This window comes from Spermophilus citellus (genome assembly GCF_964194105.1).
Source record: "Spermophilus citellus genome assembly, chromosome: 3".
Classification (NCBI taxonomy): Eukaryota; Metazoa; Chordata; class Mammalia; order Rodentia; family Sciuridae; genus Spermophilus; species Spermophilus citellus.
In genome coordinates, this window is record NC_138184.1 from 86,469,675 (window position 1) to 86,494,456 (window position 24,782).

Consider the following 24,782-nt stretch of genomic DNA (forward strand, 5'->3'; position numbering starts at 1 on the left):
ATGGGAGGGGTCCACCTTTGAGGAACAGATTGGCCCACCAGAGACCCTGGGTCAGTCATTTACATTTTTTTCTTCTTTTGGTACCGGGGATTGAACCCAGGGGTACCTAACCACTGAGCCACACCCCCAGCCCTCTTTTAATATTTTATTTAGAGACAGGGTCTCACTGAATTGCTTAGCGCCTCCCTTTTTGAACTCACGATCCTCCTGCCTCAGCCTCCCGAGCCGCTGGGATCACAGGTGTGCACCACCACTTGGGGGCCAATCATTAACTTCTGAAGGCTTATTTTTCCTTGTCTATAAAATGGGGATAATCACAGACCCCCACTTGGATTGTTGCAAGGGTCACACAGGATTCTGCCTGTGATGTGTTTGGCAAATGTCTGGAGCTTGGGGAGGCTTTGGGGCATAAAATCACCATGACCATCAACATGTCCAGTTCCCGCTTCAGCTCCGGGTGGAATCGAGATCCTCCCTCACATACTATATTTGGACCCCCCCATTGTTTTCTTCTAATAGGTTCAGAACATGCATATACAGGACAATGAATTTCCCTGGCAATTATGGCCAAAGCTGAAGTGTTTCTATTCAGGGAAGAGTAAGCTCAAGACTCAAGCGGGGGATCTGGAGATGCATGCTCATAATTATATCCTGCCAATATCCTGCCTGTTGTACCGATTCCTGAAGCTTCCAGGGACTTCTCCGCAGCTGCAGCATCCTCTTCATCCTCTCCCCAGTCTGGGAAGGTCTCAGCAAACACTGCACCGACCCATCCCGGCCTCCTCCCCGCCTCCCCCTCCTCCTCCCCCGTGGCCAAAGCTGTTTTGCCAAACAAGAAATTTCCAGATAAGACACTGTATTGGGGTGCACAAAAGCTAGGCAAGGAAAACGCACCACACGGGGCCAGGGGGAAACTGAAGAGTGTAACGAATCCAAGTGAAAAGACCTCATTACACTGCCCAGCTGGGGGGGGGGCAGAGGGCACGGCCCCCTTAAGTGCATGTCAGCGTGTCCCCTCAGACTCTGCAGGAGGGGAGAGGGGACTTGCAGAGAGGACACTAAATACCCCTGGATAAGCCTGGAAGCTGTGCTCATCAATGCAGGCTCCCCAACACCGCTCCTTACCTTACTAGGGAAATGACCATGGCTCTCCTCCAGAGGTGGGGGTGACCACAGCTGGGGCACAGGGTCGTTTTTAGCTAGCACGGACCTAGGACTGACTGGGGGGTTTCCGGACACTTGGGTTTGCTAAGCCTGGGAAAGTCCCAAGCAGGCTGGGATCGTTGATTGCCCTAAGATACAATAGGAATCCTAATCCTCTGATTGCCCAGTAATTACGGGGCTGGTAACCCTATATTTCTCCCTATCACCTTAGAGTGGGCTCTTATGGTTCACCTTGTAAACTGAAGGTTTCAGGAACAGGTCCATGCATGGGACAGGCGCCGGACGGTTGGCACATTAAGACAGGACAATGCACACCACAGTGCCACTTGTTGGGAACAAACCATTTTTGACACACACCTGTGTCTCTCCACCAGGGGCAATTCCACACTCGGCGATGTCTGGGGACAGTTTGGATTGCCCCTCCTAGGCATGGGAAGCTGTAGTTGGCCTCTAGTGGGCAGAGGCTGAGGCTACCTTCCTACCACACCCAGAACAGCCCCACCCCATGCAGCAAAGAATCTGTGGAGAAGCAACATCAGGACTGTCCCTTCCATGAGGGCTCTGGAAGGAGCCTGCAGATGGCCACCTGTTGGACATGCGCTCCTTCTCCCCTCCCCCAGCCTCCCTCCACTTAAACTCTCTTTTTCTAGAGCAGACATTGCCTGAATCACGATCGGGCATCTTCCTGGCAGAAATGCAGACAAGGGCAGGAAGGTTTCCAAGGAACCAGACCTCAGCCCGGCAGAAACCTGCGGAAGGACCCGAGAGTGAGGGAAGGAGGCAGATGACCCAAGATGGAGGGCCGGGAACCCATCCGCATCTCACTGCAGGAACAAACTGGTGGCAGCTGAATCCAGTTATCAGATGATAAGTGGAGTGTGCCGCAGCTCAGCCCTCAGCTCAACTCCACTCCGCGCTCACGAACCTACTAGATAAAGACGCCTCCGTTCAGATAACTGCAAATTGCTTTTGGAATCTTCATTTCCTATTAGTTCATTAATCTGTCTATTCAAAATTCCAACAAGACAGCTGATGATCATTCCGGAGGAAGTGGGCACTGAACCGAAGCAGAAGGGAAGGGGGTTTAGAGGAGAAGTTGTTTCTGGCTTCCTGGGTGGAGGGGAACCCCAAGTTCATTCATCAAGTTATCGAGGGTGTTAGATCTCATTAATTAAGCACTTACTATGGGTCAGATGGTAGGATGAGCATTTTTCGGAACAATTCTCTTACCTGGTGTTTTGTTTTTTTTAAGCAGTCAAGGTTGGGACATATTGTCATCTTTATCTCCACTTTACCGAAAAAGAAACTGAGGTTCAGAGAGGATCCATACAACCAGTTGGTGGCAGAGCCAGGATTCCAATATAAGAATATCTGCCATCCATCCAGTTTCCTAATCATATATTACCTTTTTGACTCACTACACAAATATTTATTGGATGCATTTCTTGGATAAACAAGACCCACATAAATAGGGTGAGATTTAGGGACATAAGAACAGAAGAATTTGAAAAGGAATCATCAAAGAGTGTCAGTGCTTACAAAAGCCCCTCACATTATGAAATGTTCAGCTGGACAATAATATTTGATTTTGTTTCCTAAACTACTACCTCTCTGTAGAGCAGTGGTTCTCAAAGCGGGGTCTCAGGGCCAACACATCAACATCTTTGAGGAGCTGGTTAGAAGTGTACCTCTGTGCCCAACATCTCCCAGAGAGACTGGATTTGAGGCCCTGGGGTGGGGCCCAGGACTCCGTGTTTTAAAAACCCTCTGGGGCACTCTGATGCCTGCTTCACTTCAGGGCCCATGATCTAGAAAAAGAAAAGTAGCTCAGAAAGGGGATGTGAGACCCGACTCACACTGCCCGGGCACAGGACCCGTCATCCAATGCAGGCCAGGGGCGGGGCCTGAGGAGGTGCATCCGTAACCAAGGTGATGCTGCTGATGCTGGTCTGGGTACCACTCCCAGAACAGCAGGCTCTGAGCCAAACCCTGTGGCCCCGGGAGTTTCTGGCACTCACAGGATGAGGATTACTCTGGATTAAAAAAGAAAGAAAGAAAATCATTCCCTTCAGGGAAGATTCAAATCCATGCCTCTGAGCTGCTCTAGGTCAAGAAACCACCTGGAACACACTCCTGTTTTTCCAGAGTTCTCATTGGGTAGGAGACCTTCCTTGACCTCCTTAATTAAAATTGCAGCCCCCACCCTGGCCCTTCCTATTTCCCGTCTCTGATTTGTTCTTCTTAATGCATCATCTGATCACACGATCTATTAAAACTCATCTACTCTGTTTACTGTCTGCCCACCTCCTGGCCCCCACCAGCACAGAGAACCCGCCAGCACAGAGACTTTATCGTTTTATTCCCTGTTGCTTTTCAGGGTCTGGAAGAGTGAGCATTTGCCGCATAGTATTCATGTATCACAGTTAAGCATCCCTAATCCGAAATCCAAAAGGCTCTGAAATCCATAAGTTGTTAAGCACCAACAGAATCTGCAATTCCACACTCAGGCTCACGTGTGCAAAACACAGGTGCCTAAAAACATTGCCCAACGTTAACTTTGGCCTGTGTGTATGTGAAACACACATGAATGTTGTGTTTAGACTTGGGTCCCCTCCCCAAGTATATGTATATGCAAATATGCAAAAAGTCCAAAAGGAGACTGAATCTGAAACTCGGAAACACTTCTGGTCCCAAGCATTTCAGATCGGGGATCCTCAACCTGCAGGAGTTATTACTGAGCTGAGGCACGCGGGTTGAATAAGTGCTCTAAGGAGCCGCCTCCGTGGGCTTGGGCACACCTCTCCTGAGTTCCCCTGTCGTACTTTTTAATGCAAGCTCTTCACTTTCATTGAGACTCACCCCTCTCCAGAGAGTCTCCCCTGGACTCCTTGACCACAGAGCCTGGGCCCTACTCATCTGCCTCCCTCCTGGGCCCTCTATCAATCAGCCCTTCAGGGCACCCAGAATGTTGTCAATCCCTAAAGACACATGTAAAGGACCATCCTCTGTTCTGTCCTCACTTTCATTGATGCAAACACTGCAGGGGGCAAGTTTGAATTCCACCGACATCAGTAACGCATGCTCATATCGCATATTGGAGACAGCACTGAATTCTGTCAAGTTTATACAAAACCAAGACCCCTGAAGCCCGTGGGACCCCCACATTAGCTACAGTAGCTGTCCGCCATTTTGCCAGTCGAAGGGCTGAACAAATTAGTGAGGTCACCAGTGTAATCCGACCATGTCCTGGTTTAAATCATGCTCCCGATCAGCCAGGAGCTACTTCAGCACAAGATGGAGCGGGGAAGAATGTTCTTGAATAAAACATTGGAATCTGGGGCAAGAGACATTGTCTTGACTCCTTTCAACAGTCCCGAGGTAGACGCTAATATCATGCCCAATTTGCAGATGAGAAAACTGAGTTCAGGATGCCACACTTTTTTGGGAGGTGGGGGCACCAGGGGTTGAACTCAGGGGCACTCAACCACTGAGCCCCATACCCAGCCCCTTTTTGTATTTTATTTAAAGACAGGGTCTCGCTGAGTTGCTTAGGGCCTCACTAAATTGCTGAGGCTGCTTTGAACTTGCGATCCTCCTGCCTCAGCCTCCCGAGCTGCTGGGATGGCAGGCGTGCACCATCATGCCCAGCAATGCCACGCTTCTTAAGGGCTCAAGCTCGCACGGGGAGTTCAGCGATGCAGCTGGGACTCGAACTCGGTTCTGCCTGCTTCCAAAGCATGGGCTACTTGCAGCCAGCCCTCTGCCCAGCCCCAAGCCCTGCCAGCCTCCCCTCCCAACCCTTGGCAGGACCTGAGCCTGTGCCCATTACTTTTAGAACAGAGAGCTCGGAGCAAAGGCCACCTCTGAGTTCTGCCTCCAGTGCTGGAAATTGAAACAGCTTGGGAAGCCTTCAGCCTCGCTGAGTCCTGGCCGCGTCCCTGTCACCTAATTACTTGACTTCAAAAGCCTGCACGCGGCAGGGGCAGGTGCCAGGTGCGGGATGTGAAAGTTGCTATTCCCTCACCCCCACCCCAGAACATGATGTCACTGGATACAGATAAGCCGGGGCAGCAGGAGTACAGGCCTGACCCAAGGACCTGGCCTTGTGTCCCTTGGGGTCAGAAAGACCAGGGGCCACCAGAGAGCCCACGTCCTCCGAGGCTCAAGGGGGCAGGGCAGCTTCAAAAGGCCAACGCATGGTGGTAATTACCGCCCCGTCTCCTTAGACCTGGATCTTAAGGCTTCTCAGGGGCTGGAACTAATTAATCCTCCACACAACCCCAGGAGGGGGAGGCCAGCCTTACCAAGATGGCCAGGTGGGGGTGAGGCAGAGAGTGAGCTTGTCTCATCATGGGACAGGGAGGCAGGGAGGCCCGAAAGGTCCCAAGTGAGAGTCCCCTGCCTGGCTAGGTAAGAAACAGCAAAACTGGAGAAGACAGAGGGGTTTCTAGAATCTTTTAAGCTGAGTGGCTCCTATCAAACAAATGGAGGCGTGTCCACTTGAGACTTTTACGGACAGTGGAATGTTGCTGGCTAGTTTATAGAGATTGGACCTGAGGGGGTCTTTGGTTCAGGTTTATGGAAGGAGAGGCTGCACAGGAAGGTTCTGGTAATTTCTTACAGAGGATGGAGTTCTGAGCCAGGCGCTGCGCTATGTCCTGTCTGTTGATGTACTGGATGCTCGGCATTGCCTGAGGCAGGTATAATTGTATTCCTTTCATACGAGACAAAATACTAGGGATGGAAAGGAGAAATGACCTGCCCAAGGTCACACAGCTACACAAGTGGCAGAGCCCCGGTTTGAAAGCCATTTCATCAGGTGCCACACAGCCTGTCTGGTGTCATAGGGTTCTCTTGCACCTTTCCCTAGCTTCTGGCAGCCATGTCCTGGAATAAGCCGAACCAGAGTTAGGGAGTCTGGGTTTGAATCTTGACTGCTATTTCCTGGCTGCAAGTTTTCCTTGTGGAGGCTCAGCTTTCATATCTGTAAATGGGGAGAACTGGAACGCTCCAGAGAAGTACCATGAGGAGAAAGAATAGAGGTGAGAAGGACTTGCAAACTCCAATTCAGGGATCTGCAAACTATAGGACCAAAGCCTGTCTGTAGCCTGTTTTTATAAATAAAGCTTTATTGGGATGGATGCATTGGTTATGTCTATTTGTATCTGCTTTTGAGCTGCAGGGGGCAGCGTTGAGCAGTGGCAACAGAGACCCTGCAGCTGCAAAGTTTAAATATTTACTCTCTGGGCAACTAGAGAAAAGGCTTCTCACCCCAGATCTTAGACGTTATTGAAACTACCCGGTGCCACCATGCCCCGGCACACAGCATTTTGCATTTCTACCATCTTCCATTAGCTCTGGTCCTTTCTCACAAATGATCCCTCCCTGTCCCCATCCCCAAATTTACAGAAGTGCTTTTAAGACCCATTTCCGAAATGCAAAGCAAACAACTCTCCAAGAATTAAGAAACCACACTCCTATAAGCAATGTCAGAAACCAATATGGTCAGGCACCGGGAAAAGTCACCGCAAGGTGCAGTCACTTACTTGCAGTTTTTACACTTGAGGCCAAAAAGCATTCCCTTCCCACAGACTGTACACGTCTGAGACATCCAGTACTTGGTGGAAAACCTGTGAAAGAGACAGAAATTATCTTGGTGACTGAGCCATTTCTAGCAGGGTGAACGACTTGGAGGGGCATTGCAGGGGCCCTAGATCCTAGTCCCGCTTCTTCCAACATAGGTGACTTAATCAAATTGCTGAGACTACTGGAGCAGTCTCCTCATCTGTAAAGTGGGGTGCATAATGGTATTGGCCTCACAGGTTATTGAAGGAGTCAAGGCTTCACTCAGCGTCTGGCACAAAACAAGGGCTCAGTAGATTAGGTTACCTCAGACATTCGTAATGGTCATTTGTTCCCTTGACAAATATTGCCTGGTGGCCTACTATGTGCCACATTCACTTCTAGGACAACGGATGGACCTGGTGGAATCCTCAGTGAGTCACAAAGCCAGGTGGGGTCTCCCTAGGAGTCCACCTGAGCTAGTCTCCATTACTGTTAAGAACATCACCTGGGGAGCTTCAGGGCGCTCTCCCTTCCCCAAAGAGCTGAGACCCCAAACTTTAGTAGCAGAAAAAAGCTCTCAAGGCAAAAGCCTTTTAAGACCCTCCGCTCACCTCCTGTTTGCTCCCCTCCTATTTATGCCAAAGGCGAGGAGTTTGGAGCGCTCCCACATACCCGGTTCCCGGGCTGGAGGAGAGGGCAGTAGGTTAACTCCCAGGCCCCGCCCCCCTCCTGCCAGGTGCTTTCTTCCCTGAGATACGAAGCAGCAGCAGGGCTGGGCCCGGGGAAGTAGTGAAGGTTGCCAGGTCACAGTTAATTTTAATTTTCAATTTGTGCCACCGTCGGCAGGAGTCGTATCTAATCTCCACCACTCTGTGGAGTGTCAAAAGGGAAATCGGAAGTGATTATATAACTTGGAGACAGAATTTTGAGGGAAAGGCTGTCTCGGTCTGCTGTCCCATCTTGCCCCATCTGGGTCAGTCCCTCTCCAAACAGAACCAGCCGCAGACCAAAACCTCCATATCTAAGCAAATAGCAATCTTCTGAGCAGAGACGCTGCTTGCCAAGAATGCATCCCTCTCCAGTTTTTGGATTTGGGGGGTTGTTTGGGCCCCTTTGGTCCCCTCAGGAGGCTAGGGAGTTAAACAGGGTCCGTCTGCAGGACATGGCAGCCCCGGGGGTGACGTGCTTCACCCACCAGCTAGACACCGGGGAAGGGGGACAGGTGGCTGGTGGCAGTCTTTTCTCCTTTTCAGCCCCCTCCTGTCCCCAGGATCAGCTCTCCCTATTCCCCAGCTGTGATTCCTGATGATAGGAATGGGGTTTTAATGTCACCTCTTCATCAAGGCTAGGGTGAGTTCAGGTTTCTTCCTCCTGGCCTGGAGCCCCAGGGAGGAACTCAGGAGGAGAGTAGAGTAACAAGTCATCCCTGGTCCCTAGGAAGTCTAGGAAGTTGGTCACCATACCCAAGATTAGCAGGTCGCTTCCCTCCTTTGGGGATCAGCATCTGAAGCTGAGATACTACTGGGTTCCAAAATTAGGGGGAGAAAGTCTGGGGATGGGGACTATCCAGGGGGTGGAGCTGAGCCAAGGGCGTGGTCAATCCAGGGGTGGAACTAAGCCAGAGACATGGCCAATCCAAGAGAGGAACTGAGCCAGGGGCGTGGCCAACCTAGGGGTGGTACCAAACTAAGGGTGTGGGCCAATCCAGGGATAGTGAAGTCAGGGGTGTGGCCAATCAGAGGGCATAGCCGAATCAAGGGTGTGGCCAATCCAGGGGAGGAACTGAGCCAGGGGTGTGGCCAGTCCAGGGATGGTACCAAACTAAGGGTGGGCCAATCCAGGGATAGGGAAGTCAGGGGTGTGGCCAATCAGTGGGCGGAGCCAAATCAAGGGTATGGCCAATCCAGGGATGGCAAAGTCAGGGATGTGGCCAATCCAGGAGTGGAACTGTGCCAGGGGCGTGGCCAGTCCAGGGATGGAGCTGGGCCTGAGGACAGCGACACAGACACGTCTTGAATTCTCCTCCCTCCCCCCCGCAGCTCACAGCCTGGCCCTTGACCTGTCTGTCACCTAGTTCTCACTGCTCCCTCCAATCTTTTCTCTTTTGAGTTCTAACAACTATCCTGGCCACACACTTTTTTCAAAAACTGTTGACAAGATGCCATTCAGCGGGAGTGCTCATTCCCACCTGTCCCGGGCAGTGTGTGGCGCCTGGTGTCCCTCCCCGAGCCCTGGCCCTTCGGGGTCTGTGCACTGACCCTCCCTTAGCAGCTCCCCAGGGCACAGGCCTCCCCAGTGCTTCCAACCTCGCACAGAAACCCTAAATGCGAGGGGAGGAATCATGAATGAGTGAGAACGTCCTTCGGCTGGTGCACGGGGGCCCTGGCCCAGAAATCTCTCAGCGGCGTGTCCAAGAACACAAAGCGCCGAGGCTCATTAGCTTTTAGGACCGTGAATCAATTCTCCAGGGTCTCGGTTTCCTCATCGATCAAATGGGCCTGGCCATCTCTACTCCACTTACCCCGCTGACTTCCTGAGGGGATTATGAGGATGAGGAGCCCAAATGTGGAAAGTCAGATTTAGAAAGTTGAAGAATTTCTTATGAAGAATGACTCATAGGTAAAATGACTAGATGACCAGACCTCTCCCCAAAGGGCAGGGTATGATCCCAGAGAAGAGGTCCTGTTGACCCAGCAGGGCTGCAGCTCTGGGACAAAGTGTCCCTCACAGAGAGGGAGCACAAATGAATTCAGCTTGCAATCTTGTGTTTTCTGGGTGAGGAGCCCCCAAATCAGGACCTAAAGCATTTACCTTAACAATGATACCATTTACTGTTTCTTATGTATTTTTTAACAACTATCCTGTCAACATACGTCTTTCAAAAACTGTTGACAAGATGCTGCTCAGTGAGAACTTTACATGGATCACATATATTTCATCTTCATAACCACCCTATAGATGAGCAGAATTATCTGGTAAAAAAAAAAAAATGGAGACTCAGAGAGGTTAAGTAACTTCTTTGAGGTTGCAAAGCTTTACTAATTGGGATTGGAACATGAGTCAGTCTGATTCCAGAGCCCTGGCACTATGTGGGAATTTGATCAGGGTAAGGTTAACCTTGGTCCTCTGGTTGCTATTTTGAGGTTTATCCTGGCACAGCAGACAGGGGGCAGGGTGCTGTAGGAGCTTGGGCACAACACTCTGCCCAGCCTTCCGCCCTTCATGGGCCTGGGAGGTGGTACCCAAGCACTGGGATCCCAGCCTACCTGTGCTTGATGGAGTTGCCGAGGTCTCTGCGCGGGATCTGCGGGGACCAGCGCGGCACTGACAGTGTGTCTGCAGGAGACAAGAACAGAGAGAGAGAGAGCCTGTTATGCAGCAGGTCAGAGGCTGGGGCGGACTCTGGTCAAGGCCCAGAAGGACACCAACAGCCTCCACTTGCTAAACCAGGCTGAGCAGAACCCTGGTTTGGGTTGTCACCTCAGCCAGTGCAAGGTCCCCTGGGCACGGCAGCCAGGAAGTGCTTTTAAAGAAACTGCCTGTGGGAAGAATCACTTTGGCATCCCCCACTGACAGAGCACTTAGCCTGTGCCACATGTGCCAAGTGACTCAAAGGGCTTAGCTGGCCACGCCCTCCAAACAACCCCAGCACAAGGGGGCTGGCGTGCCCTCCACACAGGTCGGGGAGCCAAGGCCTGGAGAGGGCCACACTGTGTGGGCTGCACAACACCTGGGGACCCAGGTCTGAGGGACCCCAGGGTCCGGGGCCTTGCCACATTGCAATGCAGGAGATTAGGGACAGCTGTCAATCATGCTATGGATTTCTGGCGTCCTCTTACAACTTGTGCAATGATTTAGTTAGCATTGCAGGTCAAATCCATGTCTTTGTTTAAATATTTGTTCTTAAAGACAAACTCTACATGAAAAGCTATCTCTTTCTGTACATGGTAGGTGACATTTTAGACTCTCTGGCCAGGTGCCACCTAAGCCATCTAGAATGAGTGAGTGAATGAACAAGTGGTGGGGGTGAGTGGGTGGACAGATGGACGGATGGATGATGAGTGGATGGATGGGTAGGTGGAGGGTAGGTGGATGGAAGGAAGGATGGATGGATAGATGGATGGATGGACAGATGGATGGTGAATGGATGGATGGGTACGTGGGGTGGATGGGTAGGTGGGGTGGATGGAAGGAAGGAAGGAAGGTTGGATGGATGGATGGATGGATAGATGGATGGATGGATAGGTGGGAAGGTGAGTGGATAGAAGGATGGATGGATGGATGGATGGGTGGGTAGATGGGAGGGTAGGTGGATGAAAGGAAGGATGGATGGTTGAATAGATGGATGGTGGATGGATGGATGGATTGGTAAATGGGAAGGTGGGTGGATGGATGTCTAAATGGATGGACAGATGGATAGGTGAATGGATGGGTTGGTAGGTGGGAGGGTGGGTGGAAGGAAGGAAGGACTGGTGGCTGACTGGATAGGTGGGTGAGTGAGCGGAGGGCTGGCTAATGGTGGATGGATGGATGGATGAGGAGGAAACTATAAATTATGCACCATGCAGACTTCCATTTCACGCTTTAGGGTCAATCCAAGGGAAGTGCCCTGTCATTGTCCTGGAGTTCCCTGTGCACCAGCCCCACCTCCACCTCCCTCCCTGCAGACCTCACGGGCCCCAGAGAGGTGCCAGACGACAGCAGCGATGAGCCAGTGCCACCTGTGAAGTCGCCGGGTTGGAAGAGAAGGAGGAGGGGCGGCCCCGCCCAGCTCTCACCTCTCAGGCCAGCGGGCACCCCTGCTTGCGGCCACAGAGCGCCTGGTTGCCTACTGCCATCGCTATGGAGTGGCCCTCGGTGGGGAGCCGGCATGTCGGGACCTGCAGGAGCACTGAGCCCCAACCCACCCACTCCTCTCTTCTAATGACACGGTGGCACCCTCCGAAAGCTGTTTCCAGAAACCCCAGCTCTGCCCTTGCAAAGCTGGGTCCTCTCTGGGAGAGCTAATGATCTCCCCAGACCCCCGAGGGCAGAGAAAACTCGCGAGAGAGCCAGGCTGATGGATGGGTGAGCAGCGCAGCCCGTGGGATTTCCTCTAGTTTAACTAAGAACTAAATGTCATCAAGCTCCTCAGACTCCATTTACTACTCATCTCTGTTCCCGAGGGAAGCAACAGACAAGAAAGAAAAACAATTTTTTAAAAAGAGCTTTTTTCTTTTTTTTTTTCTTCTATTCCAACTTCCTCTGGGGACTAAAGTCAGATGTAGAAGGAAACACAGGGTCTGTTAACTCCTAAAGCTGGGTTGGAGAAGTCAGGTTTGCCTCCTTATGAGGACTCCCCAAAACTTGGGGTGCCACCTGGGTCTCTCTTCAAGGGCTATGCCAGGTGACTGACAAGAAAGTTGTGTTGGGAAGGATTCCGAGGGGCCACAGGAAACAGCCCTGAGACTGATTAGCAATGGCTGCCTCAAGTGCAGACAGAGGGAGTGCCAACAAGTCTGCACACACCTGTCACCTCTGCAAAAGGAAGCACCACGTCTCCACCTTCACATCAGTACCTCGTACAACAGTGCAGAGAACCGAACACAAGTTTGCCATATCCAAGATTATTGTCATAGAAACACTGAGTTTACTGATCACTCAACAAGTGTCGAGCACGACAATGTGCATTTGATACCTGGACACTGTGCCTCCGTGAAGTTGTTGCTTTTGTTATTCCCATTAGGCAAAGGAAGATAAAGGAGCTCAGAGAGGTGCCGTAACTTGACAAAGGTCACACAGCCAGACACTGGCAGAAGTGACTGCAATTGTTCAAAAGCCATTCAGAAGCCGCTACACGAGTGTTCTCAACCGGAAGAGCTTTTGCTCCTTAGGGGATATTGGATGACATCTGGAGACCTTTTGGGGTGTCACACTGTGTACATGTGTTACTAGCAGGGCGAGGCCAGGGGTGCTGTTCAACATCCTGTACTATACGTGACAGACTCCACATAGGACAAATGTCAGTCATGCCAAGGTTTGGGAATTTCTATCTAGATGTTTCTGTCTTTCTCTAGCTACATCCTCCCTGCTCTATGACTGTCCCTGACATACATGCACACACACTCACACACACACACACACACACACACACACACACACACCACACACACACACACAGCCTGAGCTCCTAAAGCTCAAGTGAGCTTTTACTGTAAACACATCTCACTGCTCACTCTTAGATTCATATCCCACTTACTCTGTTACCCTCAATTACAACGCATTTTCCAAAAAGTAGCTGTAATTAAGTTGGGCAGTTTGGTTTAATTTCCCAATATCCAGTGGAGGGGGAGCTCTGTCAATTGCATTAGCGGCTGCAGCTTCATTAGTCTGCAGCGATCATAACCCTCACACCGCTTCCTGTGTGGGTGTGCAGCCTTGAACTTGGAGATTCTCTCTTTACTTTCTCTGTTTGGATTTTATTAAACTTGCCCAGGCAAGCCTTAAAGCAAAGGGAAACTGTTGAAAGGGAAGGATTTTTTTTTTTTTATAAAAAAAGCTATGAGAATAGACACCTTATCATAACAGAGAAGGCAAACAGCATTTAGAGCAATTAAACCGATATAGAAACTTCGGTTTAACAATCAAAGCACCTATTAAGATGTCTCCGTAGCTATGGGAAAGCTTCTTTTCCACTCTAATTTTCTGATAACGAGTCGTGCAGACATGAAGGCAGAATTCTGCACCTCGCTGCTGAGTTCAGTTTCAGGGACGAAATCACAGCCATCTCTCCTTAGCTGTTTTCATTTCTAGAGCTTGGAGAGGGAAGGGGGCGGGGGGAGGACTTGCACACACTTGCACAGGTGTGGCCTCGGAATAGCACAAGGAGCCCTGGTCTTTGAAATCACTCTGGAAGCCATGGAGACCAACAGAGGACCTGGCAGAAGGATCTGGCGGTGATAAGGCATCCAAACCAACACACTGCAAACTTGGGCTCTGAAATTAGACTAACAGATAAGGCAGGCTAGGGAAAAACACATCAGGGTGTATACAGAGACATCAGGTAAAACTGGTGATAAAAAAGCAAAGAAAGAGGAGAAGAAATAAGTAGAAAGTGAGAAATAAGGCCACATTTTGGTTGAATGTCACCATGTACCAAGCCCTGTCATAAACCAAATCCTTTATAGGTCATTTCCTTGAATCCATGTACTACACATATTATCTCATTTAATCCAAACAGGACAGTGTATGCATGGAGGTAGTACATCAGCCATTATCATTTGCCCTCATTTCACCCTTAGGAAATCAAAGAGTTAGACCATTGGTCTAGGACCAGTAAAGGCCAGAAGTGGGAGTTTTAAATTCAGGTCACATGGCTTAATAAGCTCCACCAATTTCATCACTGTTGTTTCTATTTCACAGATGGCAACACTGAGGCTTAAAAGCATTAAGCAATTGCCTCTAAGTGTCAAGGACTGAGTTGGGATTTAAATCACAGCCAGGAGCAAACTGGATGCTTCTAGTCCTACATCCTCCTCAACCCATCCAAAGGCTGTCAGTGCCTCCTACCTCTGTCTGGGAAGAGTAAAAAGAAGATAAATTCCAACACCATGTTCAGCCTTCAGAGACCAGGAGAGGCAAGAACCTGCATCTCTCCAACAGCCTCAGAAGGCACCAGCTCTGCCCACACTGGCATTAGGACCCCGTGAGACCCATTTTGGACTTGTGAGTTCCAGAACTTCTGTAAAGTAATCATTTGTGTGGTCTTGAGTCACGGCAGCCCTTTGTTACAGCAGCCGTAGGAAACTCATACAGCACCTGTCTTGTGCCAGGCAGGGTTTTAGGAATATACTGAACGGTACAATGAAATTTTCTTAGAGTCTAATGGGGAAATCAGAAGATAAATGAGTAGACAAAGAAGAGTTGTTTTAGGAAAATAAAATACTGCAGACTTTGGAGGTTGTTTGAAAGCCATGGGAATCTGGACCCCTGGATTAGAACAGGGACAGGAGGGTGCGCCACTCGGTGCGTTTAAGAGCTCCCTCTGGTGGCCAAGGGGAGAATAGCCCGCTAGGCTGGGACAGCAAACCAGGGGCAAGACCTCCCCACCTCCCCAGACCCCACCCTCCAACTCCCCACTCCCTGCCCAGTCTAGTGCATCATCTCCCACCCTTCCAAGGCCATTCCATCCCCCAGCCCAGACCGTTCCCCACTGTCCCTCATGACCCCATCAGTAGCCCCTAACAAAAATCCACAACCACCCTTCACTCCATCCAGAGGCTCTTCTTGCAAAGCCTGTGCCATTCTTAGGAAACCCACAGGAGCCAGGCATGGTGGCACGAGCCTGTAATCTTAGTGGCTTGGGAGGCTGAGGCAGGAGGATCGCAGGTTCAAAGCCAGCCTCAGCACAAGCGAGGCACTAAGCAACTCAGGGAAACCCTGTCTGTAAATAAAATGCAAAGTAGGGCTGGGCATGGGGCTCAGGGGTCGAGTGACCCTGAGTTCAAAAGAAAAAGAAAAGAAATAGAAAAAGAAAGCCCCAGGATACTTTTACCTTCCTGGCTGTAAGAGAGAGCAGGGTGAAGGGCTTTGTCCCAAACTCACCAACTTATAACACTGGAATATCTGCTCTGGCCCTGGCTAATCTTAGGGGACAATTCCTTAAGAAGGTATCATGGGTAGGCATTCCCAACCCCACCAGGGAGGAGAAAGAGGAAGCCATGGGAAGAAGGCAAAGCAGGTTTTTAAAAATCATCCTTTGCAATGCCTCTATGATGCTGTCACCCTGTGGAGGTGGCCCCTGAGTCTCATCTGTCACTGTACCCTAGTGTCTCGCTCAGGATCTGTCCAAGGGATCCATGTGTGTTCAATGTGTGAACAAATGCATGCGTTCATGAATGAACCACCATGAGAGTGCTGGCCCCAACTGTTAGGTCAGTGGTTAACTAGAAACTTCCACGGCCCTGGGAGATCGTAGCCATACCCTCTACGAGACTTGGAGCAAGTCTGAAATGGGTAATCCTCCGTGTCCTCTTGGGTGGTAGGGAAGGATGCAGACATCACCTCCATTTTACAGATGGCAAATTGAGGTGATGAGAGACACGTCCTTCTGCTGAGAGCCATAGCCAAGTAGGAATGACGCATGGCACCAGCCAGACTGCGGCATCCTTCCATGTGTCCTCGGGTGAGAGACAGCCACTAGGGGTTCAGCACCATCAGGCAAAGAATGTGGGTGAAGGACAATGTCTGCTCGCAGGGCTGTTGGAAGACCAAGGGGGGTCATGCACTTGGAGGGCCCTGTCCTCTGCTCTGTGTGGGAGCATTTGTTCATGTTCCAAATGAGGACGCTTCTCGTGAGGCCACTGCTTTGCTGAATCTAAACAACCTCGGGGAATTGTGTCCCCCGTTCACAGAGAAGGAAACTGAAGAAATTAAGTTGCTCAAACACATACAACTAGTATTTGGTGCATGTTAGAGTTAAACTCGGCTTTCCATAAAAGGTGAGCCTTGCTCTCCACCACTTTAGTATATCCCTTGCTCAGACCAATGTTAAATTTTGTTTTTTTTTTTTTAATCATGCCTTCCTAGAGTTGGAAAGGACCAGGAGAAATTGCCTATGGCCGACTCTGAGTCTCATTAAATCCCCTTGGATAGATGAGGAGCTACCCAAAGCTTAAATGTTTCCATGGAGATAAAGACCTCTGAGCGCACAGCATTATTAATATCAACCGCTAACATTTATTGAGCACCTACTACATGGCTGGACCTCAATTGTGTGATTCAGATATATTATTTTGCTTAATCCTCATAAGTCCATTTTAGGCATTAGAGCTGGGGGCTGAGCTGGGACAGTCAAGCTCCAGAGCTCATACTCGGAAATACTGCAAATGAAATGGAAATTTCAAACTGTCCTTAAGATCCCAGCCCAGGGATAGGATGGACTGAGCCATGATTTAGCTGCATCCGAATCAACTAGCAAATTCTGGGGGTCCAAGGATACCCGAAACCCCACTCATTTATCCAAGGTGCCAACTGGTCTCTGACTAAAGCCATCATGACATTACTCACATAGCAGAGAATGACTATTTGCTTTAATAACCAACTCAAATAGAGCCGATCTAAGAGTATTTTAATTATGCTCTGTCTCTAAAGGTTACAGCTCCGTGATGCTTTGGAGCCAAATTAAGTTTCTTCATGGATTTGGACATAACTTTCTTCCTGAGACAAACATGACCCACTTCCCAAGGTTAGACGTCATCACCCGAGGCTCGGATGGCAGGAAGGCTTCCAGGAGCAACTTGGCACTGGTGGGGGCAGGGAGGAGAGTGGGCTTTTTTTTGGGGGGGGGGGAGGTTGGAGGGTCACAAAGATTGAACTCAGGGGCCCTCGACCCCTGAGCCCCATCCCCAGCCCTATTTTGTATTTTATTTAGAGACAGGGTCTCACTGAGTTGCTTAGGGCCTCACTAAACAGCTGAGGCTGGCTTTGAACTCGAGATCCTCCTGCCTCAGCCTCCCGAGCTGGAGAGTGGACTTTTAAGCCACGTCATGGGGAAGGAAATAAGGCAGAGGGGACAGGTGGTGATGTGGGTGGAACAAGGACACTGCTGCACACTCTGGGCAGGAGAGATGACATACAGGGGTTTCAGAGGAGATTCCTGGGGCTCCCCATGTCATGAGGCCAAACAAAGAGCAGTGGCAGAACCAGCGTCTAGGAAGGGAGCATGGTAGTCGGGTCAAAACAGTGGGTATGGCTGGGGTATGCGCACAGACATGACTTGAGCACACAGAGGAGCAGCAGGCTTTACTTCTGAACGGGGAGAGTCTCCAAGGCATGGACTTGCCCCGTGCATTGTGGGAGAGACACCATGGAGGTAGGGACACCTGTGACAAACACCAGCTCTGCTACTGAGGAGGTGTGGGACCTTGGCGTCTCTAATTCTCGGAGTCTCCGTTTCGCCTCCTATGACAAGGGGATGGTGATGTCTCCCCCCAGGACGCTGAGGAGACTGGAGGGGGCGACGTGATCAGAGCTGGCCCAGGGAGGCGCCTGATGTATTGTTCTTATTGTTTTTGACCTTGTCATCGTTCTTCGGCTTCTGGAATTCACACACCAGTTAGACGGTGACAGAGCCCTCCGTGGACTCTGATTTAGAGCCGAGGTTGACCAGCCTGACCCTCAGGTCCAATGCAGCCCATCGTCGGGTTTTGTGAGTAATGTTTGATTGGCACCCGGCCCCGCTCACTCACCGACATCCTGCGCGTGGCAGTTTCTCAGTGCAGCAGAGCCACCGAGCTGTCACGGAGACAATCTAGTCCCCAAGGGCTACCACCATTACTACCTGGCCCTTCCTAGCACAAGTGTGTCGATGTCTGATTTGGAGCTGGGAACCTCATTTCCTTGGCTGATGAGCAGAGAGACTGTGTCCCCTTGGACCTCTACCACTGGCCTGCGAGGGACTCCTTGGACACATGGCTTGCTACTTCCAAGCCTAAAGGTGGATGAGCGCTTGCTTGGTGCACGCCTTGGCCCACCTCACTGTGCACCCCGTGGAACGCACCGTTCTGATCCCCATTTTGCAGAAAAGAGCTGCCAGGCTCAGGGGGCCCCATAAGCAGCCCAGCTGGGGTGGGGACATGGGCCTGTGATCTCTGTACCCCCACTGTCTCCTGCTAGAGTAATCCATGAAGCGACAAGTCCTCTGATGTCACGCAACTGTTGCAATCCATGTCAACCCGGGGCAGAGGCAGAGGAAAATGAACTCCTGTCTGGGTTCATTAATGTGATTTTCTCGCTGTCACTTTATCAAAGCAGAGAGAGGCCTTGAGGTCGTGTGGGTGAGGACCGAGGACCGGAGGCGGTGGCGGTCATGGTCGAAGGGCCCTGGTGGGACTGTCTCCAGGTGGGAGCCTCAGGCAGGACAGGGGGAAGACCTCACAGGACAGCTGTCTCCAAGGCCCTGTCCCCTGCTCCTCCTGTCCCCAGTCCTGGCTAACAGATTAAAAAGGGTGAAGCTAAACCAGAGACACTTCGGAATCTAGTGTCTTCAGAATCCCTCTCCCCTTCTTTTTTTTTATATTTATTTTTTAGTAATTTTAATATTTATTTTCAGTTCTCGGCGGACACAACATCTTTGTTTGTATGTGGTGCTGAGGATCGAACCCGGGCCGCACGCATGCCAGGCGAGCGCGCTACCGCTTGAGCCACATCCCCAGCCCCCCTCTCCCCTTCTACAAAGACCGTCACCACCTGGCCTCTGGGTCCCGCGGGGAACGCAGGGTCCTCTTAATTCACCATCAATCAGGCGTGGGGACAGCATCACTGTGTCTTGCAGCAAGAACCCGGAGCCCCCGAACCGTCACCTGTGATTTCTCTCAGCCCCCCTCAAATGGCCTCAATTAAATTTCTCTGCTGGTTAAAGAAAAAAGAGGCGCCCAGGCATGTAATTACACCTTATCCTGCGCTCCTGGCTCAATCCATTGAAGTGGATCAGGGATTTTTAACCTCGTCACCAAACAATGGGAGACCTGGGTGCCCCAGGAGTGACCCAGGAGTGATTCCCTCTCTCATGGACCGAGAAGCCAAGGTGCTAACAGTTGGGAGGGAGGTGTCTGGGACAGGCAGGCAGTGGTGGCCAAGGGATGGGGACAGACCAGAAAATGGGGCCACGGACTCCACGAGAGACCTCCCTGAGGTCTGGAGACTCCCCCTCGGCTCTGAGTGGCGTGATCAGGAAACCTACCTCGCGTCTCTCTCCCCTGTCCCTGCCCCAGACCCTCTCTCAATTTCCCCTGTGACTTTACTGCCATGTTCTGACAACAGGAGGGCAACACCCTGAGATGCCAAAGGCACCTTATGCACCAAGGTAAGGAAATTAAAACGTGCAAAACCAGGAAGCCAAATGCTAATGTCTAGACATCCACAGGAATCATGAGAGTCAGGGCCCACCTTGGTGAGCTTGGGGCCAGGGACACAGGTGGAATAGAAAGCCAGGTGCTTGGGGGAGGGTCGCTTGCATGGGACCCTGGGGGCAGAATCCTGTTTCAGGGGCCGGTGGCATTGCATCAGGGGTCTCTGTTCCAGAGGATTGGCCTCTACTTGGAACTCCAAAGTCACTGTCCCAAAGCCCTTCATGCCAGGGTCCTACCGACTTGAGTGGACAAGAGTCAGACAGGGAGGAAGAATGTCTTGATCTTCCTGAGAGGTCCCCCACGCACCTGAGACAGCAGATGATCAAGTTCAGGCTGCTACTGCGCTGAATATCGCCATCCTGGCCCCTGGCCACCCTCCCTGAGGGACACGCAGCACATCACGTAATTTCCTGGCTCCTACTTTTGAAGATGCTCTTCTTCCTGTCTAGGAGACTTGTCTGCACCCTCCTCCATGCCTGCCCCCTGCCAGCTCTTCCTGCAAGACCCACCCCATGGCCGGCTCCTCCAGGGAGCCCACCCTGAACGCACAGGGAGCAGTGTCCCTGTGAGGGCCTCTCAGTGCCGTGGTGCTTCCGTGTGGCTCTGGGGGCAGCTCAGCTTGTCCTGAGAGGGGGTGCCTGGGCTACGTGCCTGTCCTCTCCTCACCACCCTTGACCGTGAGCCAATTCTTCATCTTGATGTGTCTGCTGTCTCAGGCAGCCGGTGGCTGGAGATGCTAACTCCAGCTGAAGCAGGCCAGGAGCCCGTTCCTCCAATGCAGGCTTCACTCCTTGTGCCCTGAGGGGCCTGGGCTAGTCAGGGGGTCCCACCCAGCCCTGACCACTTGTCCACACCTCCAGCCCCAGCTCTGGGGCTCTGACCTGGAGCTGGGGCCTCATCTGGGGGTGGGTGACCCAAAACACAGCCTGTGGCTTCCTCTCCCCAATCTCTCCCCACCAAACAGGCAAAAGAAGGAAGCCAGCAAGACCAGGGTACTGTCCTGGTTTCCCCTGGGAAAGTTACTTAACTTCTCTGAACAAGTACAGTCATAATGATAACAACAACAGCGCCTAAATCAGTGGTTCCCCAAATTCCAGCACACTGGAACTACCCAATTTCTATGCCGGCCCCACTCCCACAAGGGAGCAAACCATGGACCACAGGCCAAATATGGTCCTCAACTTCCTTATATAAATAAAGTTTTATTGGAATAAGGCCATGTTCATTTGTCTATGGCTGCAGAGTTGAGCAGTCACACCTCAGACCATATGGCCATATTGGCTAAGATAATACTACCTGGCCTTTTAATAAAAATCACGCTGATCCCTGGTTTAATGGTGCAGGTCTCCAGGTCATTCTAAGGTGCAGACAAGTTGGAGGACTGGTCCAAGTATTTTATGTTCTTTAGCCCATTAACTCTTTTTTTTTTTTGAGAGAGAGAGTGAGAGAGAGAGAGAGAGAGAGAGAGAGAGACAGAGAGAGAGAGAGAATTTTTAATATCTATTTTTTAGTTCTCGGCGGACACAACATCTTTGTTGGTATGTGGTGCTGAGGATCGAACCCGGGCCGCACGCATGCCAGGCGAGTGCGCCACTGCTTGAGCCACATCCCCAGCCCCGCCCATTAACTCTTATAACACCTCAATCTGTTTCACTCCCCCTGAATCCTCGGCAACAGGCATCTCCAAATCCATGTATGGCAGGAGTGAATCAATGAATGAAAAAATCTGCCCTTGAGACAGGTATGGATGATTGCCTTCTGCAAATGGGGAAACTGAGACTCAGCGGTCACTGGAGGAACACGTCCTCTGACACCCACACGGATGGGTTCCTCCGTCTCCCTGATGACAGAGCTCACTGGGGAGCACTCTGTAAGGGTCCTGCTAACTTGGAAGGAGGACAGGCCCGAGCACAGTGGACTGAGTCTTGTGTATCCTCCTGGACGCCCTGGGCAGGAGGAGAGCCAGCTGGGAGACCCAGAGGAGTCCAAGGCTGGGCTGGCGCTGCAGAACCATCTCCAACAGATCCTGGGCCTGCCTCCTTGACCCGAAGGAAAACGATAATTGGAAGAAACTGGCTTGCCCTGCCTGGCTCAGGCTTAAATGAGGACAAAACAAGAGCTGACAGACAGAGGCCCCATGCTGCCACCCCTGCAAATGTCCCTGTGAAGAGAGAAGAGCAGCCAGCCCGATGCCCCATCAACTCCAATTGGAAACGGTCTCACGTTGAAATAAGCCCACGGAGGAGACAGTGGTGGTGCTGACAGGTGCCGGGCGGGTGGGGCGTGGGGGACACAGAGACCACAGGCCAGGCTCTGCAAGTCGGGCTGGATGTTTGGATGCAGAAACGGGTGAAAGGCAATAACTAAACTGTGGAGCCAACCTAGATGCCCTTCAGTGGATGAATGGATAAAGAAAATGTGGCATATAGACACAACGGAATATTACTCGGCAATAAAAGAGAATAAAATCATGGCATTTGCAGCTAAATGGAAGGCATTGGAGAAGATAATGCTAAGTGAAGTTAGCCAAACCCCAAAAACCAAAGGTCGAATGTTTTCTTTGATAAAGGAGGCTGATTCATAGTGGGGTTGGGAGGGGGGCATGGGAGGAATAGATGAACTCTAGATAGGGCAAAGGGGAGGGAGGGGAAGGGAGGGGGCATGGGGGTAGGAAAGATGGTGGAATGAGATGGACATCATTACCCTAAGTCCACGTATGAAGACCCGAATGGAGTGAATATACTTTATATACATCCAGAGACATGAAAAATTGTGCTCTCTCTGTGTGATATGAATTGTACTGCATCCTTGTGTCGTATAGAACAAATTAGAATTAAAAAGTAAAAAGAAATGGGTCAAAGGACTGGTTTGTGGCTGCATGATCCATAACCCGGGCCACGCAGGGGCACCGAGTCTGTCTTTGGCAGAGAAGCCGAATGGGCAGCGTAGGAGTGATCAGCAGGTGCAGAGCTGACTGCTTGGCTCCCATCATCTTCTGTCCACCCTCCCTGGACCTCCTCCTCTGAAAAACAGAGGACATGAAACTCATCTTGTAGAGTGTCCCCAAGGACCGGGCACTGGAATAGGAAGCAAGTGCCCGGTGCAGAGGTTAGACAGTAACAGACACCTGCCCTACGGCAGCCCAGGCACTTCTAGCCGTCCTGAGCAGCCCCTGTCCCCGGATGGACAGAGAAGACAGAGCAGAGGAAGAGGCTCCCCTGGGAAGGAGACCGTGACTCTCTGAAGAGCTGGCAGTGAGTTATGGGGAGGACAGAACCGTCTAGGTCCCTCTGGTCATTTATTCCTCTCCTATCATCCTGTTCTCAGAGAGCAACCACAGCCCTTGCTGGCCAGGGTGTGATGGATGGGTCTTGAGTCCCTCGCGCACTACATCATCAATTACTTACATATTTATTGCCTTGAACTGAGTTTATGGATCTTAAATCAGAGCCATCCACGGTCGGTCGTCTGAGCTGAAATTCGTCCCCCCCTCCCCGTGGAACTGTGGTGGTTTAAAATTATGCAGCCACCTTGCAGTTAATGCTCGGTGGAAGTTAATTGTCCATAGAACAAAGGGCCTCTGAGATGTTCCCCACAAAGACTCATTCGGTGGGATTTACTGCCTGAATGCATTCCGTGGGGACAGACCAGATGAGCTGGCTGCCAGAGACCCCGGGGCCAGACTCTAAGAAACCCGACCCCGGGCACCAGCATCTGAATTTCAGGGAATAGATCATCTCCCTTTTCTCAGTCCTCTGGGGCTCAAGACACCATCCAGAGAGGTGTCACACTGTCTGTACTTTGCAGACACTGTGGGGACAGCCTTGTGATGGATGGCTCTCCAAGGTCGAGGCAGGGAGTCTATATTCCTAAGCATGTCTTGTTTGAACACCCCTAAGTGGGACCAGGCAGCCCACTGACAAGATGGGGTGGCGACAGGTTCCGGCTGCAAGCTCTAAAAGTGAAGTCACTGGGGCCCAAGTGACAGTTTTTATCCTCAAGACTGTGCTCAGTGTTGGGAGGGTCCAAAGACCACCCCCTTGTGCTTCCTGCCACCCTGGAGCTAAGGAAGGTGGCCCTTGAACACTTAAGGCAGTCCAATCTGAAAGGGGTCAGAGGACAGAGAAACCAAATGGAGAGCAATGGTTCTCAGTGTCCCTCTGGGGACACTGGACAGTGTAAGACTATTGTTCAGAATACCCCTCCCACGTCAACAGTGGTGGGATTGGATGCCCCTGTCCTGCAGGCCAGGAGGGGACAGCAATCTGCAGGGCCTGACACGGCTGATTCAAGGTATGGACAGGTCTAAAGAGGGGCTCAGTCAACAGGAAAGGAGGGGAGCAGCCCTGTCCTCCCGGCCACCCAGCAGGCAGGCAGAGCTCTTGGGCGCTGGCCACTGCTCATGCTCAGAGCCCATTTCTTTCTTTCTTTTTTTTTTCCTTTTCTTTCTTTCTATTTTTTATTTTATTTTATTTTACTTTTTTTGCTAGCAGCCGGATTTTCCACTAGAAAACCCCTGATCTAGTGCTGGAGGGTCAGGGGAGGCCCAGCCCCTGCGCGTCCTGGTGCAGGATGGTCTACCAGTACTCTGATTCTTGGACCACTGTGATTGGTTCAGGCATAGGCCTGGGACTTAAATGGGCCAATCAGAGCCCATGAAAAGGCCCGGCCCCTCCCTGCTAAATTCATCTCTCACCCTGGGGCAACGCAGGGATGATTCCACACGCAGCCCTCGAGCGCCCCCTGCAGGAAGGGCCGGCAAAAGCAACCAAGGGCTGACTCCTCTGACCGCCCCCAACTTCTCCGGTTATTATCAAGACTCATTTTTACTTTATTTTATTGGTATCAGGGACTGAACCCAGAGGCACTTAATCACTGAGCCATATCCCCAGCCCATTTTATTCTTTATTTTGAGACAGAGTCTCCCTAGGTTGCTGAGGCTGGCTTTGAACTTGGTGATTCTCCTGCCTTAGCCTCCCAAGCCGCTGGGATTCCGGTTGTGCACCACTGCGCCCGGCAGAAACCTCATTTTTAAATGTTTAAAGCAGGTTGAGTTGTTTCAAGTGTTAGAATGCTGACATACAAGATCATACAGGCAGTCGGAGCAGCTGGCATTTGATCTCTTCAGTCCCTGCGGCAAACCCACCAACCACAAAGGTATCA

General features: G+C 51.2%; 1 protein-coding gene across 1 annotated transcript in view; it reads right to left on the minus strand.

Annotated features, from left to right (window-relative positions):
• KSR2 (kinase suppressor of ras 2) overlaps positions 1-24,782 on the minus strand; it is a gene marked incomplete at its 5' end in the record, with an annotated part of 351,213 nt that overhangs the window by 82,222 nt on the left and 244,209 nt on the right. Inside the window, 2 exons of the mRNA XM_081283402.1 lie at positions 6,711-6,794; positions 9,996-10,065. Coding sequence (XP_081139528.1) covers positions 6,711-6,794; positions 9,996-10,065 — 154 coding nt within the window. The remainder of the gene's footprint in view (positions 1-6,710; positions 6,795-9,995; positions 10,066-24,782) is intronic.